Raw genomic sequence first — 15273 nt, forward strand, 5'->3', positions numbered from 1 at the left:
GCTTCTATCCCATTAGCTCTTATCAATTCAGACTTTTTATTTCCATTGTTGCGTAAAAAAATTCTACTAGTTATCGCTGCTGCGAAACAGGATTAGACATTATTTGTAAATAATGCCGATAACGATTTTTTGGTTTCATTTCAACCGGTCACGTTCATTCAATTCTCTACATATTTTGCCAATACATAACAGCAAAATGAAATGATTTAAGATTGAGCAACTAATTTCTTTGATTAGGACAGTAAAATATCACTTCTGATTGATGTCGTTAACATTTCGCAAACAATTTTCAGCCCTATGGCTTTTGTTAGGTACATTATCCATTTCCACGCCTTCTTCGCCGGTTCCAGTTCTCTGTTCTTTCCTCGTAGACATAACTGTGAGTTCTTCGTCTGCATAGGTTGTGTCATATTGCATTGGAGTCAATCTTCGTCTACGAAAATAGAAAATATTCATTAGTAACAAAACCAAGGCTTCGAACATTCATTCATTTAAATTAGTACCTCATTTGCCATAACCATAGCATGGTAAACGCCATCATTACTGCCGTGGTACCGAAGGTCCAATAAAGACCATACTTCGTGTAGATGGTAGATAAAAATACCGGACCTAGTGCTCTCGAGAGGCATCCAGAGCCAGTCATTATTCCCATCCACGTTCCTTGCGGACGTGGTCCAAGGACTTTTGAGAAAATAGTTGTGATCAATGTGACACCAATCGGATAACCAATCGCCGTAAAGGCGTAACCTAATAGGAACTGGAAAATTGTCATACCGCGAGTAGTTTTACACCACTCTTGCGCCGGAGGACAGCCCAACAAATCCTGTGATGTTGTCGTTGAAGCTGAAGCTGGTGCCTTTGTGGAGAGTGGATCAGCAGAGTCAAAATCAACTCTTGTTAGGTTCGAATAAACATTCGTAAAATTGGAACCGTACACGTAGGGTGATGAATATTCTTGTTCCGCCAATAAAAGAGTTTGGTTATCGGGAATGGCTAGTTTTGGAGGACTGTCGCTCATCGGTATATAAACCGCTCGTCCCAGTACCATTAGGAAAAAGCCCCCCCAAATTAACACGTGTTGCTCCGGTATTCTTTTACACAACGGACCTATCATAAGAAACATGGCACTTGCAAGAATGGCACCCACTCCCATTACCCACGCCATGTAATAGAGCGCCTCAGCTTTCGTCCATGCAAACATATCCATTGTCAAGGGTGTGGCAAGTCTGTGGGAAATATAAAAGCATAAATTATTTTTTAGCAACATCATTTTATAGCATTATAAATTGAAAGCACTTACGTTTCGAGAAATACAAAGTTAAAAACCAGTATGAAAAAAGCAAATATTAATGTCCAGGCCGACAAATAATCAGGTTTCATTGATTTCCAGGTTTCTTTTTCCGATTGCTTGCCTTGTTGCAGCATTGCTTCGCGAGCAGCGATGCGTTTTTCTTTGAAAACAAATGGAAGGAACAGGCAAAAGTTGAGAATTCCCATCAACACGTTGATCCATCCGGTGGCAGTGTACATATTAAGATGTAGTTTATTTCTGAGCAGAGGATATCCATCCTCTCCAAAGAGTGTCACAGCCCCCTGAAGCACAGGCCCAACGATGAATCCCAATGTTTGCGCAAGGGATACCATTGACACTGCACCAGTACGTTCCTTCATTTTCGTGGCGGCTGAAAGGTATGATCGACAGACAGCCACACTTGACGAGCTAACGCCGATGAGAAAGCGCGAATAAAGCATCCAATATTTTTGGTGGCTTGAAAAAAGCTCCAAGCACGAGTAGATACCGCTTGCGATAGAAAACATGGCTAGAGAGCAGAGTAACGGTAATCTAATTGAGCCTAATCTGTTGCCCCACCATCCTATAAGAGGACTGAAGATCATTTGACCAACTGGATTTGCTGCAACAATCCATCCTAGGAACTCCTTGCCAGCGTGTGGGTCCAACTAAGTTTGAGAAATCATCAGTATGTTGATAAATAGAAAATCATGCAGTAGCATACCTTGTCCAAATAAGGCCACACTCCAGTCAGTATGATGCTGAATCCAAGCGACATCAGAAACATTGTATAGTATATAATGCGCACGGACGTCCACCTTTCGGTATATTCGATCTCTGTTTCCAGGCCATCGAGCATATCATTGGCTTTCGGTTTTTTTAGAAGATATTTCCTCAGCTGGTCCATAATTAAGTTCCTAATGTGTATGAACAACGTGACTTTTCTGGAAGAAAAAAATAATGGAAGTTAAATGTAATGATTTTTGTACTAAATCATGCAATGCTTGCATCATTGCTCCTTGTGAAATCGACCAAAGTCTTGGTAACAAATAATGCAATCATTGCAAAACGTTTGTTCAAATAAAAACTGCAAGCAATCACACATTTTTTGCAATTTATCGGAAAATACGACTCTGTGTAGGAAAACTAACTTTTCTTAGCAATTGAACTTTTATGGGCAAACGACCGAAGACAAATCGAGTTCAAACAACGCGAAATAAAATTATGTAAACTGCACACGATCATACATGATAACAAAGCTACACGATTTCGAAGAACATTATTTAACCAAAGTTACATCGACGTGTATGATGGTGTTATCATCAATGATAAGAACAGACGATAAGAACAGATGAGGGCCTAAAACAGGTTAATAATCCATTCATAACTTTTATTTATAAACAACACTAAAAACTACAAACAAAATCTAGTTCATAAGCTGTGTTTGACAAATACGACGATTGATGCGCAAGAGTTCGCTCAAAGCAACGCGCGGCACTACTCACTAGAGATGCAACGCCGGAACTGGATTGGTAGGTCTGTTAGTCCGATTCTTACTCGGGGTCCACACTGCAGCGCGACGTTCCGTTTCAAAAGTAGCCCAGTTTCGGCAGAACAATCGCGCAAGCCAAGCGCGACAGAGGTAGGGGAGTATGTGGAAATATGTATCGAAATGGGGCGCAAACTCGGCGAAAATTTTTTGTTGAATTTTGAGGAAGTAATGCATGATATTTGTTTAGCTACGTATTTTATGCACCCTGAGTGAGTTTGGCGCTTCTACATTTGAAATTACAGGCGGCAGAACTCCATACAAAAAAATGTCGCACAAATCGCGCTAGTGTAGAAACAGCGAAAAACGCAGCGTCGCGCTAGCTCTTGTCAATTGTCAATTCGAAACGAAAACAAGCCGACAGCTGGACAAAACGTAAACAAACCGAAACACAAACGCGGACAAAACGCAAGGTGTATAAATATAGAAGGTGACTTTATGTCGCTTTGGAAGGGGTGCCATATTTGAGAAGAGTTATGTCAAAAGCCCAATCCTTTTCCGATACCCCCCCTCAAAACCCATATGAATACCGCAGAAGTGTCATGTCAAGTCATGAAATGTCATTTTACACTGGACGACTTCACCTTCTAATTTATACACCTTGGACAAAACGAGCAATATTCTCCACGAAACATAGGATTTTTCGTTGTACTACTTATTTCTAGCCTTGAAAAATGTCATTCAGTTATGAAACTCAGTTTTAATTGATATTTTTACCAAAGTTTTTTCGGTGGTTGGGATTTTCATATTTATTCGATGCGGAAATGAATGAGATTTGAGATTTATTCGACAAGGAATCGGCCTGGGGACTTAGGTTGGTGTCATTTCTTTACAGTGTCAGCTTTTGATAGGCGAAAATGTATGGGATTTATGCTGCAAGCTGTCGCACGATTTTACCGTACGGTGGTGGAAAAATAATAAAATAATTTATTTGCTGTTATCTGCTGCTGTAAAAACCCATTAAATTTACTACTCTCTTAGTCCCCCATGGATAAACACTATCGGCTAAACAAATCATGGCACGGGCAAAAGCAAAATGGGTTAATAAACGGATCTGGTTCGGGATGAACAGACCTCACTATATAATCATTTTGGTCAAAAGTTCCTCCGGTATCGTGATTGCTTGTCAAATTACGAGGCTCAGTTGAAGTAGTTTTTGCATAACCTTGTGACCGAAATAAAATGCAGTCTGTTCGTCCAATTGCAAATTTGGCCATCCGGAATGGTAATTATATCAGCTGTTATTAAGTACAAGCTGGGAAAAAATAGTCATTGGCTTAATTATGGTGACTCTTATCCGTTACATAACTTATCTTGGGTGGAATGTTTTTCAGCCGCCTTCCTGAGCCGTGGCTACCACGGACCGAGCAATTTCCGTGTGTACACAATGAACGACATGCCCGTTCCGGAAGGGGATTTCTTCGAGGAACACCGCCGCAAAAACCGTGTCTATAACACGGTTTTAGCCGCTGGCATAGTCGTCTTTGGAATCACTCTTACGGTGGTAAGTCCAACTTTAACCATGTAAAATACCATCGATGTAGAGTAATTTGATCACTTCATTGAACTCTTTTGCAGGTGAAGGAAAGTGGATTGCTCTTCTTGAATTATAACCCGCCAAAAAGCTTGGATTAAAAAACATGTCACTGGGTTGTAAGATCGCAAACATATGATGATCCATGTGAATCAGAATAAAACGGGTTGAAGCATTTCAAGGAAGCGTATGATTTGATATCATCTGCAGCATAATGTCCGAAGGGTGAAGTTTAAGGTGTTTGAAAAATGTTCCGAATCTAGCAATAATTCTAGTAAAAGGAGTACTGGATTATAGAAAGGGTCTCGTACAGATGAAGATAAGAGAATGGGGATTCAAAACGACACTGCCGAGGAGGTTTCCTGTCGCTCGTGGAAAGATTTGCTATATGGTTGAGTATTGTTTACGTTCCTCAAAGCATTTAGATTATTACTCTTTTCCAAATATTTGTGTTGATGGTGGAACATGTTAAAGATCTGGTTTGTTCTGCATAAAGCTATAATTTGTGTGGCTCTTAAATGGTTGTGATGGATATAAACAAAGAACTACAGACAATCCTCTCTACGCTGCAAAGCACCTGAAGTGGAATAATTAAAAAACGTGAATCATTTTTAATAGCACCAGTACGTTTTTGCCTCTCTAAGTGTTATCGCAATCTCTTAGATGAAAACTTGCCAAAGATAGCAAGCCCGTTTGTTTCGTCATTTAGCAAAACATGCATGTTAATTTGCCTCTCTGTATTTTGTCGTGATGGATTTGATTATTGCAGTCGCTCAAACGTAAACCTTATCCGACTGTCAACATGCTGGTGGTTACTTCACCACAGTCTAAAAAGTTCATGGTTCAAGTTGTGACACTGACACCTCACTCTGTTTTGGTTAACGTTCTTTCCACTTATTCTACGTTTTTCTAGTTAAAACAATTGAAAATCAGTAATAATGGCTGCAGGAATTAAATACATTTTCCAAAAAGAAGTCTTCGATGCACTAGATGAACGGATCCTGTCGGTGTGCAATGTTAGCAAATTGCTGAAGAGAAAAAAGAGTTCTTATTTGTGTATTGTATCCACCACGAAGCCAAGTGTTGTCGTCAGTGTTTGTCAGATAAAACAATATGAAAAGGGTGTTTATAAGAAAAAGCGAAGTTGGACCCTCGAGGAGATAAAATGCATCGATGGACGAAACGAAGCTACTGACACGCACGACTTTGATATGATTGTGGATAAGCCCTATCGATGGTTTGCAGCAAATTTGCATGAACGTCAGAACTTTATTTCGGTCCTGTGGAAACAAATCAATAGGTACTGCGCTGTGGGCGTAAGGGCTGAATTTAAAAATCTTCCCAAGCAGTGGCTTACGGAAAATTCTCCCGAGAAAAAGGCGGATGGGAAGTTTGATACTAGCGACCGTGATGGTCACGGCGAAGAAGACCTGGAAGAATTCGAGAATGAAGAATTTCATGCACTTACCGAGAAGGAAGAGGTTAATCTGATAAAATTGATATCTGAATGTGACTACGCTATCAGTAATGCGGAACTATTTATGGACGACTTGAGTCACAATCTGCTGCAGCTCGATGGAGCCAACATACAAAGTGTTCTTGCCTCGGAGAAGCAGGTTAACATGTTAATGGTCCGCATAGAGGAAGCGATCAACGAGGCAGAGAAAGTCGAAAAGAGGCTAGATGCTTACGATGAAATCCTCTGCCATGTTCGGGATACCATGGAAAAGATGGGTGAAAAAAATCAAATGATAGAGATTGCAAACACCAACAATGTACGGCTGCTCCAGGAACTAGAAAAGGTCGTTATGCAGTTGGACTTGCCGCATACTCATCAGCTAGCACTCACCGATACCGACTTGACACCAAAAGGATTGTCCGCTGCAATTGCCGCGGGAAAAGCCTTGCAAATGGCTATGAATAGCGACATCGATCCGACCCTGCTGCAGCTAACTGCTGTTCAAGATCAAAGAAAACGGTTCGAAAAATGGAAGGCTAAATTTTCACAAACAATCAGTCGGCACTTGAATAATCTATTTATACATCTCGGAAACTTAGGGGATGCTCAAGCCCTGCATACAAATGATCTTTCACTTCCCAAGCACCAAAACGTACATAAGGAACTGTTAGCCTTTTTGGAACTAATGCACTGGATGAAAACGATGGATCGCAAGGCATACGATGCGTTGATCAAAGTATACAACGCTTCGTTGAGCAAAGTGTACGATCGTGACATACGTTTGTTTTTTGAAAACGCTAGGCAGACATTGGCATTCAAACGTTTGGGATCGCGGGAAGACATTCCCAGTAACGCAATGAGTAACAAGTTGAAAATTGGACCTCAATCGAACAAACAACCGACCCAACCGTACGGTATTCTCGGCATTAACAGAGAGCAATGGGCACCGGGCGCAGAACCAGCCGAACGACAACGGTTTGATTCAATTCTGGAAAAAGTGCTTGCTGAACTTGAGCCTGTGGCATTGAGTGAGCAACATTTCTGTATCGCTTTTTTCCAATTGGACGTGATAAGCCCAACTGGTAAAAACACTCAAACCACTTTGGATGCCAGCACCAGCGAACCCGTTGCACAAAGAGACGATCTGGATACGACAATCAATATACCCCAACGCCGAATCGATCGTCAAATCAACGAAGAAGTGCGCAAAATGATGGGAGAATTGTTTGCCAACTTGGAGGCAGAACTTAACAGTTTCATTCTGAGCTTCGAAAAGCTTGATAGCTAGTAAGTTATTTATGAAACTAAATTATGGGTTCACCCAACAAATTTACTGTCTTTTTTAAAATATTTTTTTAACAGCTACTCCTTATACGTATTGGTGCGTTTAACTCAACATGTGATGTCTGCCCAAGACGCTCAATCTTTCTTGAGTATGACTTTTGCCTCTGCGTTAGTCCATGTGAAGCGGAGTTTCGACAAGTTCATGCAATTGCAACTTCAATCCATTGAAGACGCTAAGCTTCCCAAACGTTCTAAATGTGGATTACTTCCTTATGTTGAAAATTTCGAAGAGTTTGCAGCCACCGCCGAGAGTATATTTAAGAAGACCGAACGGCGAAACGATTTGGACAAATGGTACATCAAGTTGGTCGAAGCAATATTCGAGCGTATCCCTCTTCACGCCGCAGAGCATCCAAAAACACCGCATCAGGTTGTTAAAATGGAAAACTATCATCGTATGCACTCTTCCCTGTCCCAGTTGAAGGTTCAAGTGCTTGAACCATTGAGAAAAGAAGCTAAGACACGTTACAACGATGCCCAAAAGGCATATGTTACGAAATATTTTGGACGTCCGCTTGAGAAATTGAATGTAAGTAAAATATTGCTACGCATATTTTATTTTATCTGCATATTGACATTGAGTTTTTTCGTGTAGCAATTTTTCGAAGGCGTTCAAGCACGTGTGCAGCAGGGAGTAAAGGACACGGAAATAAGCTACCAAATGGCTTATTCCAAACAAGAATTGCGCAAAGTGATAAGTCTGTATCCAGCCCGAGAAGTGAAGAAAGGCCTCGAACAGTTGTACAAGAAAGTTGAGAAACACCTTTGCGAAGAAGAAAACCTTCTTCAGGTCGTTTGGCGTGCGATGCAACAGGAGTTCATCACACAGTACAATTCGTTGGAGCAATGGATTCAACGATGTTACGCTGGTTCTATGATAACTCTCGAATTCACTATTAAGGACATATTAGACTTCTTTTCTGAAATTGCGCAGTCACATTAAGTGAAGTGTAAGTGTTATGTTTATTGTATCTTTTATATCGGATAAGCATGTACTCCAGTATTTAATGCAATGAAAACTACCAATGGAAAGTTTAGCTAACATACATTCAGATGAATTTTAATAAACAGGCCCATCATCCAGATTGTCGTCCTCGTCATTATATGCTTCACCGTTATCGAAGTAATTATTTCCATAATCGTTATCGTCATCCATTTCATCATTCGGTACTTCCTCCTCCAGGTCTTCTCTATCCTTTTCATCCTCTGAATCGCTTTTTTCCTTTTTGACCATTTCCATTCGTTCTCCAGATGTCTCCTTACGCTCAAGGGCATTCAATCTAGCATCGATATCTTCCACCGTTCGCGATATTTTCACCTTTCCTTGTGTGTTATTTGTGTGTTTAACCCGTTTAAAACTAGGTTTCAATTCTGCTGGCATGGTTTTCCACATAAATTCCCCGTCTCGTTTCACCTTCGGATCATTCTCAATAACGTTCTGAAATCATTGAAGGTAGATTGGCTACAATGTCTAAACGATAAGATGTACATCGGATAACTTACTATAACTTTATCTGAGTACCGCTGTATGGATAACTTGGAACATTTTTTGGTAGTGTAGTAACTCGACTCTCGGAGGTAAGAAATGAAGTCTTCTTTCCATAAAATCTTGTAGCTTCGATCGGCATTACACTAAAATTAGTTACGAAAATCGTGAGTCTTTCTTTTCTGTAATCGTGGGTCAAACTAAACCTACCTCTAGAGGAACTGGTTTTGACTGCAGTGGTGGATAAAGAGGAGGGGGAGCGGCAGATGTTACTGCTTGAATTTCTTTGCTGGTTACTCCTAGTGATTGTAATTGTTCCTGGGTTAAAGTACCAACAGCTTTTCCACGGCCGCGTCCAGCCATTTCAAAGTATCACTGGTATTTAAATTTGAGAAGCAAATCAGACGCAAAGCAAACCTTCAACTTTGTTTTTGTTTACATTTAACAAATGTAACACACATGCCGGTTTGAAACATGTGAAAATTAGCGCCCCTATATGTCAAATAGAACATTAGCTTTGCAACAGAAGAAATATTGATTTGACTAATCGATCGCCTGGCTGACGAACAATTCAAATTCATAATGATCGGTAATATAGACATTCTACTTAACACGAATTTAATCCGTTATAGCGTTCATGTTCATGTACGTAAAACTCGCTTTTCAATGTTTTATAACCATCGTTTTACATGAAAAGGTAAATTGTTTCACGCTAAAATAATTGTCGCTAGTAAAAATAGCATTGTTAAACAAATGTTGGTATCCATTAGCGAATAGAAACGGAGAAGATTACCAAATACCGAGAAAAAGACCAAATCGTGACTTTTTTCATTTTAGGCTCCAAGTCACACATACGAAATATAAAAATCACTAAAAATAGTTTTATATGTCGAAATAAAAGTTGGGATAACACGGAAACGGTTGACTACCGGCTGGCCCAAAATTACTTCAGATAGTCACACAAAAAATCCGATTGGGAATGCCGCGTCAAAAAGAAGAAATATTAGTAATAGTAATACAAGGCTTGAATTGCACAAACCATATTGAAATACTTAATGCTTATTGTCCGGGGGTAGGGGGTCCGCGACAGCCGAGCGGTAGCGCCGGTTAGAAAATCGGCCCATGAGCGCCGGGGCTCACCACCTCGACGGCGTGGGTTCGAATCCCAACCGAGACCGGACCCTCCCCTGTACGAGAGGACTGACTATCCACGTACAACAGGGAAACAAGTCTCGTAAGCCCTTAACGGGCAGGCATGACCAAGAGGTCGTTACGTCAAGAAGAAGAAGAATACAAAAACGGAAACTAGCAACTTCCTATTGAAACCAAATTAAGAGTAGCATTTCTTTTAAATTTAGAACAACTTTGACAACTGTATCATTTAAGTTGAATCCGCCGTGGCCAAAACATTAAACCAAATACGTTTGATTACATGTTAAAACATCCAGCTTTATCGCGGACCACGTGACCAAAGATTAATTAAAGCCGGACGGCGAGAAGTGGTGGAAAACCCTAATTCTTGTTGTTTTTGAAGCTTGTTACAGTATATTGAAAATGTTTTGTGGCCCCTAACTCCCATAGAACGCCATATCGTGGCTAAAAACCAGCGAGAAGGATTTGCACAAAGTCGCTGTTCTTCCTGTCAAGACTTCCGGTGTATGGAAAAGTGTATAGTGTACAGTGCCTTCCAGAATTAAGCAACTTTATCAGAAAACATTATAAAGAGCACAATTCAGTGGTTTGAACATACCTGGCCACAGTAAATCATGCCCAAATATCATCGGAGGAGTTGAATGGGTCAAATATAATTAATATACCCAGCACTGCTAACCCTTCCTTATGACTCTCAACTGCAACCAATCGAAAAAAAATTTACAACACTTAAAGGTAGGACCTATTAAAACATTATAAATTCCGAACGGAGTAGCATTTGGTCATGAATGCCTCACAACAACTGGAAAACATTCTTACATGACTGGTTTTGTCGACTAAGGCTAAAGTTCCGGCCAAGGACAGTGAAGCCGGCTTACTGGCCGTCGAAATTGTTTTCTAAGGTACTAAAAAGAAATTGACTTTATTCAATTAGCTTGATTAACTTTTTTCTTAGCGCCAATGAAAATTTGCCTATTTTTTTAAATGCAAACGTTATTAAAATGTGTTAATGTGTAAAAGTAATCACAAACACAATCATTCTATCCATATTCTATATTCAACTTTTTATATTGAAGTAATCTAAATTGTATGAAGTTTGAGTGCCTCTATTTGGCTCATGGTCGATAGCCCTCGGCCATGTTTTACTAAATTTGCTGCTGATGCGAATGTATTATATTTCCTAATTATGTTAAGAACAGCAAATTATGTTTGTAAACCGTTCCATCACAATGAGCCGGAATTTCTTTGCAAAATTGCATCAGTGATACGCAACAAGAGGACGCATGGGAAGCACCGAAACGGGAAAAACCGAAAGAGAAGACCGTTAGCTAGCAAAAGTGGTCTTAAATTGTTGATTACGACTAAGACCAAAAGCTCCCTAGCAAAAACAAAAAGAGTTACCGCGGGAACCAGGATATCTGTTATCATGTACGATTGACTTTAAGCAATCTTAAGTATCGTTCTTATGCTCTACTGGTGACCTAGACACAACGAAGCAATGGATGTAGCGTATAGGTTCAGATTCCGTGAAAAAAGAGGCATGCTAGTGTTTCTGTATTAAAGGTATGCGAAAATATACTTTAAAGCTGTGTATCAGTGACAAAAGCCAGAGGGTTCAGCGTTCAAGCGTGAAATAAGATTTCTTTCTGCTCATTGTACATACAACAGAGCAAGGGGTAGTAGTAAAGTATTGTTATTTTTGTCCAATATTAAACTTAAAAATATAATAAGTCGTTTTCGGTATGAATCCGGTAGCATTGACACAGATTGAAGTTTTCGCCACGGATAACTCCGCGTTTATTGCAAAGTTGAAAAGTTTTAAAGTTCGTTAATTTAGTGTATTAACAAGGTACAACAATTACATACTAATATTTTATTGAATCATGTCATTGTCTTAAGATGTTGTAAAATAAGAAGTCCGCCAGTAATTTGTAAATGAAACAAATTTATTCAGTATTATCAATTCTGTTCCTCCCCACCCAAAAGTCAACATATTCTCCAGAAATATTCATGAGATCATCTACAATATCGCTGTACATTACAAGACTTCTCCCTTGAATAACAGTCGTAATGCCGGTTCGTGCGTCTATTTATTAGAATTGGAATATACATATTTTAACATGTTTCATTTTAACAAATATATTTGCCTGAAGTTAGTAAAAAAGAAACTTAATATTATAATAAAATTTAACATGTTACTATAGATTACAGTTAATATTAAAACATTCAATATGTTAGCATAGTTATTGAACAACGAGCGTTGCAGAAAAATGTTCTAAATCATGTAAATTGCCATAAATCATTTAAATCACATTTATTCGTCTTCTCTCAACTGGATTGTAATAGTTGCTTATTCTCTTCGGATAACACACGCTAAAACATAATTCAGCTTGAAAAATGGGTCACTTAGCGCTACTCTACGTGTGAAGATTATCTGTGGCAATGACAAAAATGATTGATTTAAAAAAAAAGTTCGTAACAACCGAAAGCAAATACTCTACTGAAGCTGGGTGCTGCGTAAGAATTACCTTGCTTGATAAAAAAAAATGGTACATGTTTCAACCTTACTGCCTCGCACTCGTGGGTTACATTCATTCATGTTTATTCGAGGTTCTTTCAACATACGTAACAGTTCAACAGAATTCATTTTATTTCTTTTGTCACAATCCATTTAATTCCAAACCAGCATGCGAAGTCTACATGGCCACGGGATTTTTTTTTCGTGTGTAGAAACAAACACTTTGGCGCCAGACTAACCACAACGTTGAACTCAGCGATGAAGGACACTAGACATCAATAGAAGCGTTCGGTGTTCTTACGCTTCCCACATGCAGCTTGATTCAGTCATATGCAAGTCCCTGCTCTATGAAGCTATCGAGCTTTCACTTCAAATGGAAGCATATGCTTTTAAGTGCTTTTATTTTCTTTTCATTAGAAACTGCTCTTATCGCTATATTGACGGGCAGCTCAATACTGATAGTGATGGTTTTATCAATTTTCAACTATGCTTTTAAACTGTTGTCCTTTAAGGGAAGCAAACTCAATGCTGCATTTAACTTTTAAAATAAACTGCTATCCAAGAACTGTTTAAACTATTTTTTAGCTTCAGTTATGTGTTTTCTTTTTTCAGATTTCTAGAAGCAAATTAACATCGAGATGTAAACTGCGTATGCAAATTGCAATACCATGTGCGTCTTGATGCGTCGAATGAGACTATCTATGACTTAACTATTTAGTTTAAACATATTTAAAATACAATGGTGAACTAGTAAGAAATGAATAAAAGCTGAATTTACCATCAAGTGCTTTTCGGTTTTATGCATATACTGAAAAATAATGTTTAAAAGTGCTTGTTTATTTCCCAACGCATCCTGATATTTCAAAATTAATAACTGCTTTATAAATCAAAAGTAATAGCTTTCAACGGGAATGTGTATTTCATATTCAATTATCGTTTCCATCATTTTTTTTGCGTTTTGCATATTCCATTTATTAATCGAGGTTCTTTGAAAACCACATGTACGTGTTCGCATACATTATTGTTATCGAAAAGGGGTCGGGTTCACGACAAATTAAAATATCTACACAACATAAAGATATATATCTCTGGCTATAAGAGAATATTTTTCCTTTCTACTTTTTCCTATAACTACAACAGGTCCACGACATCTAGCTATGGCAATTGAATATTTTTCCAGATCAGTATCGACACCACCTTGCATCGATGCCATATGGGTAACGCGCGCTTCTTTTATGGTGCAATTTATCATAATCTGTTGTCACACAAGTTACCCGCAAAATAGTGCAATCAATATTGAGAAACTAAGGCCAGCTTGCTCATAACGCCATGGAGGTTTCCCCTTTTCCCTGGTTTCGAATGAAGTTATGACTATGTGATAAATAGCACACGTTTAGTATCGCCGGCTCCTAAACGTCCGTCAAATATTCCAGAAAGTTATTCACATCCCGATGGTTTATGAGTTCGGTCAAATAACGCCAACTAATGTCTATTATGGCTTCAACCATATATTTGATCTCATATTTAGATGTCTTCCGCCAGCTCAACAATCTTCCTATCGGAAAAGATTAATTTTACTTTGATACTTATGTATATGAGTAACAAGTTTGAATGTACATTTAAACAGAAAATTAACGTTTTATACTTTTCATTTATGTATATATTAACCATGGTTATTGTTTTTCTTTAGTTAAAAAAAATAAGCTTGGACGATTTGTTTTTGCGTGTACTGTTTCAACGACCTTTCTGTAGAACATTTAGGTGCGAGTGTAATTTAGATTGTTTAATTCCTGGTTTCACTTTGAGTTCCAAACTTTTCTTGTCTCAATAAAAATAGGAACTCATCTGCGCAACTGCGCTCTACAATCTTGCTCAAAAATATCCAGAGAATTTTCCCGCAAACTCACCAACACGCATTTTTCCAGCATTTCGAATACATTTCTGAGTAAACCTCAGCTCTTGCATCACCAGCCAAGCCAAAATGCGTTAGTTTGCCGGTGAACGCGGACGTGATCGAACGTGCGCTATCTAGCTCTATTTATTTCGGGTAATTACTCTGAAGTTTATCATGCGAAGGACTAATGTGAATGTAGTATAACTAAAACACTTGAGCAATGATTTCAGTGGCATCGTTAGCGAATCGTGTTGGTGATACGTTAAGTGAAAATAAGATGAGAAATTGTGATTACCAGTAGCAAATTGCTGTGCGCTAAAACACAATAACAAAGCGGTTAAAATTGAGTGCTCCGTGAAATATGTTTTTCTCGAAGAATGGTTTTTTCTCCCACATAAACATACTACTGCGTGGCCTGCAAGCCACTTTCCAACTAATTTGATTTTTACTCTTAGTTAATTTTGTTAGGAAAGCAATTTTACGTCACTTACGTTGAGATTCAATATCCATCTTTAAACAATTATGTCTTTGAAAAAAACTGTTTAAGGCTTCAAATTTATTTTGTTTCTCGAGTGAAATGCAGTTAGTACATATAAATATACGTATTTAGTAAAAAGTTTAGCGTCAATATTACAGGTGACCTGACAATTGGATTGGCTTAACGCTATACATACACCTTGAGCAGTTTGAACATGCTTTTGGACATATTATTTACCTAAATTGAATCCTGTTGAATCTTATTTCGTGTAACGAGATTAGGAACAAAGTAACTAAAAAGTTAGATTATAAAAGTTGATCCCCAAACACCTGCCACCCTCATGTTGAGGGTTTTTTTCTGGTTACCGTTTTCTACTTGTTGCTTTAACCGACATTTCGCACCACTATGGCTGGGGGTAAACTGCGTCCCTTTTCAGCCGACTTTCGGTATCCTCTACTCAAACGATAGCCGCTTGTCTGGTTATCATCTAAACTTGTTTGTCCCACGGGAATGATTTATCTCTAATTGCTATTTGGAATCACCACACTTGGCAACATATACAATTGCT

General features: G+C 38.7%; 4 protein-coding genes across 4 annotated transcripts; 2 read left to right on the plus strand and 2 right to left on the minus strand.

Moving 5' to 3' along the window:
• Positions 1–17: 17 nt before the first annotated feature.
• LOC131272024 (major facilitator superfamily domain-containing protein 8-like) lies at positions 18–2669 on the minus strand. Its single transcript, XM_058273632.1, has 5 exons — positions 2443–2669; positions 2016–2235; positions 1301–1959; positions 504–1226; positions 18–433 (listed from the first exon to the last, which is right to left on the minus strand). The coding sequence occupies exons 2-5, from the start codon at positions 2196–2198 to the stop codon at positions 250–252; spliced, it is 1749 nt and encodes a 582-aa protein (XP_058129615.1). The 5' UTR covers positions 2199–2235; positions 2443–2669; the 3' UTR covers positions 18–249.
• Positions 2670–3938: 1269 nt separating this feature from the next.
• On the plus strand, positions 3939–4553 carry LOC131259004 (uncharacterized). The gene is made up of 3 exons (XM_058260411.1): positions 3939–4065; positions 4175–4344; positions 4419–4553. Exons 1-3 carry the CDS (start codon positions 4023–4025, stop codon positions 4473–4475), a joined length of 270 nt encoding a protein of 89 aa, XP_058116394.1. The 5' UTR covers positions 3939–4022; the 3' UTR covers positions 4476–4553.
• A 709-nt stretch (positions 4554–5262) lies between these two features.
• On the plus strand, positions 5263–8214 carry LOC131260928 (exocyst complex component 1). Its single transcript, XM_058262790.1, has 3 exons — positions 5263–7120; positions 7196–7706; positions 7773–8214. The coding sequence occupies exons 1-3, from the start codon at positions 5313–5315 to the stop codon at positions 8118–8120; spliced, it is 2667 nt and encodes an 888-aa protein (XP_058118773.1). The 5' UTR covers positions 5263–5312; the 3' UTR covers positions 8121–8214.
• Positions 8215–8237: 23 nt separating this feature from the next.
• On the minus strand, positions 8238–9082 carry LOC131260929 (DNA-directed RNA polymerase III subunit RPC7-like). Its single transcript, XM_058262791.1, has 3 exons — positions 8874–9082; positions 8681–8809; positions 8238–8615 (listed from the first exon to the last, which is right to left on the minus strand). The coding sequence occupies exons 1-3, from the start codon at positions 9024–9026 to the stop codon at positions 8238–8240; spliced, it is 660 nt and encodes a 219-aa protein (XP_058118774.1). The 5' UTR covers positions 9027–9082.
• Between the last annotated feature and the right edge of the window lie 6191 nt (positions 9083–15273).

Source organism: Anopheles coustani, chromosome 3 (genome assembly GCF_943734705.1).
Source record: "Anopheles coustani chromosome 3, idAnoCousDA_361_x.2, whole genome shotgun sequence".
NCBI lineage: Eukaryota > Metazoa > Arthropoda > Insecta > Diptera > Culicidae > Anopheles > Anopheles coustani.

What these genes read in the sequence shown, in the direction of transcription:
- LOC131272024 (XM_058273632.1), bottom strand. Translation starts at nt 2,198, where the DNA reads ATGGACCAGCTGAGGAAATATCTTCTAAAAAAACCGAAAGCCAATGAT. An exon ending in TGTGGCCTTATTTGGACAAG is followed by an intron (nt 1,960 to 2,015) that starts GTATGCTACTGC and finishes TCTCAAACTTAG; the next exon opens with TTGGACCCACACGCTGGCAA. An exon ending in CTATGGTTATGGCAAATGAG is followed by an intron (nt 434 to 503) that starts GTACTAATTTAA and finishes CTATTTTCGTAG; the next exon opens with ACGAAGATTGACTCCAATGC.
- LOC131259004 (XM_058260411.1), top strand. Translation starts at nt 4,023, where the DNA reads ATGCAGTCTGTTCGTCCAATTGCAAATTTGGCCATCCGGAATG. An exon ending in AAATTTGGCCATCCGGAATG is followed by an intron (nt 4,066 to 4,174) that starts GTAATTATATCA and finishes AATGTTTTTCAG; the next exon opens with CCGCCTTCCTGAGCCGTGGC. An exon ending in TTGGAATCACTCTTACGGTG is followed by an intron (nt 4,345 to 4,418) that starts GTAAGTCCAACT and finishes ACTCTTTTGCAG; the next exon opens with GTGAAGGAAAGTGGATTGCT.
- LOC131260928 (XM_058262790.1), top strand. Translation starts at nt 5,313, where the DNA reads ATGGCTGCAGGAATTAAATACATTTTCCAAAAAGAAGTCTTCGATGCA. An exon ending in TTCGAAAAGCTTGATAGCTA is followed by an intron (nt 7,121 to 7,195) that starts GTAAGTTATTTA and finishes TTTTTTTAACAG; the next exon opens with CTACTCCTTATACGTATTGG. An exon ending in GTCCGCTTGAGAAATTGAAT is followed by an intron (nt 7,707 to 7,772) that starts GTAAGTAAAATA and finishes TTTTTCGTGTAG; the next exon opens with CAATTTTTCGAAGGCGTTCA.
- LOC131260929 (XM_058262791.1), bottom strand. Translation starts at nt 9,026, where the DNA reads ATGGCTGGACGCGGCCGTGGAAAAGCTGTTGGTACTTTAACCCAGGAA. An exon ending in CAAAACCAGTTCCTCTAGAG is followed by an intron (nt 8,810 to 8,873) that starts GTAGGTTTAGTT and finishes AACTAATTTTAG; the next exon opens with TGTAATGCCGATCGAAGCTA. An exon ending in GGTACTCAGATAAAGTTATA is followed by an intron (nt 8,616 to 8,680) that starts GTAAGTTATCCG and finishes CAATGATTTCAG; the next exon opens with AACGTTATTGAGAATGATCC.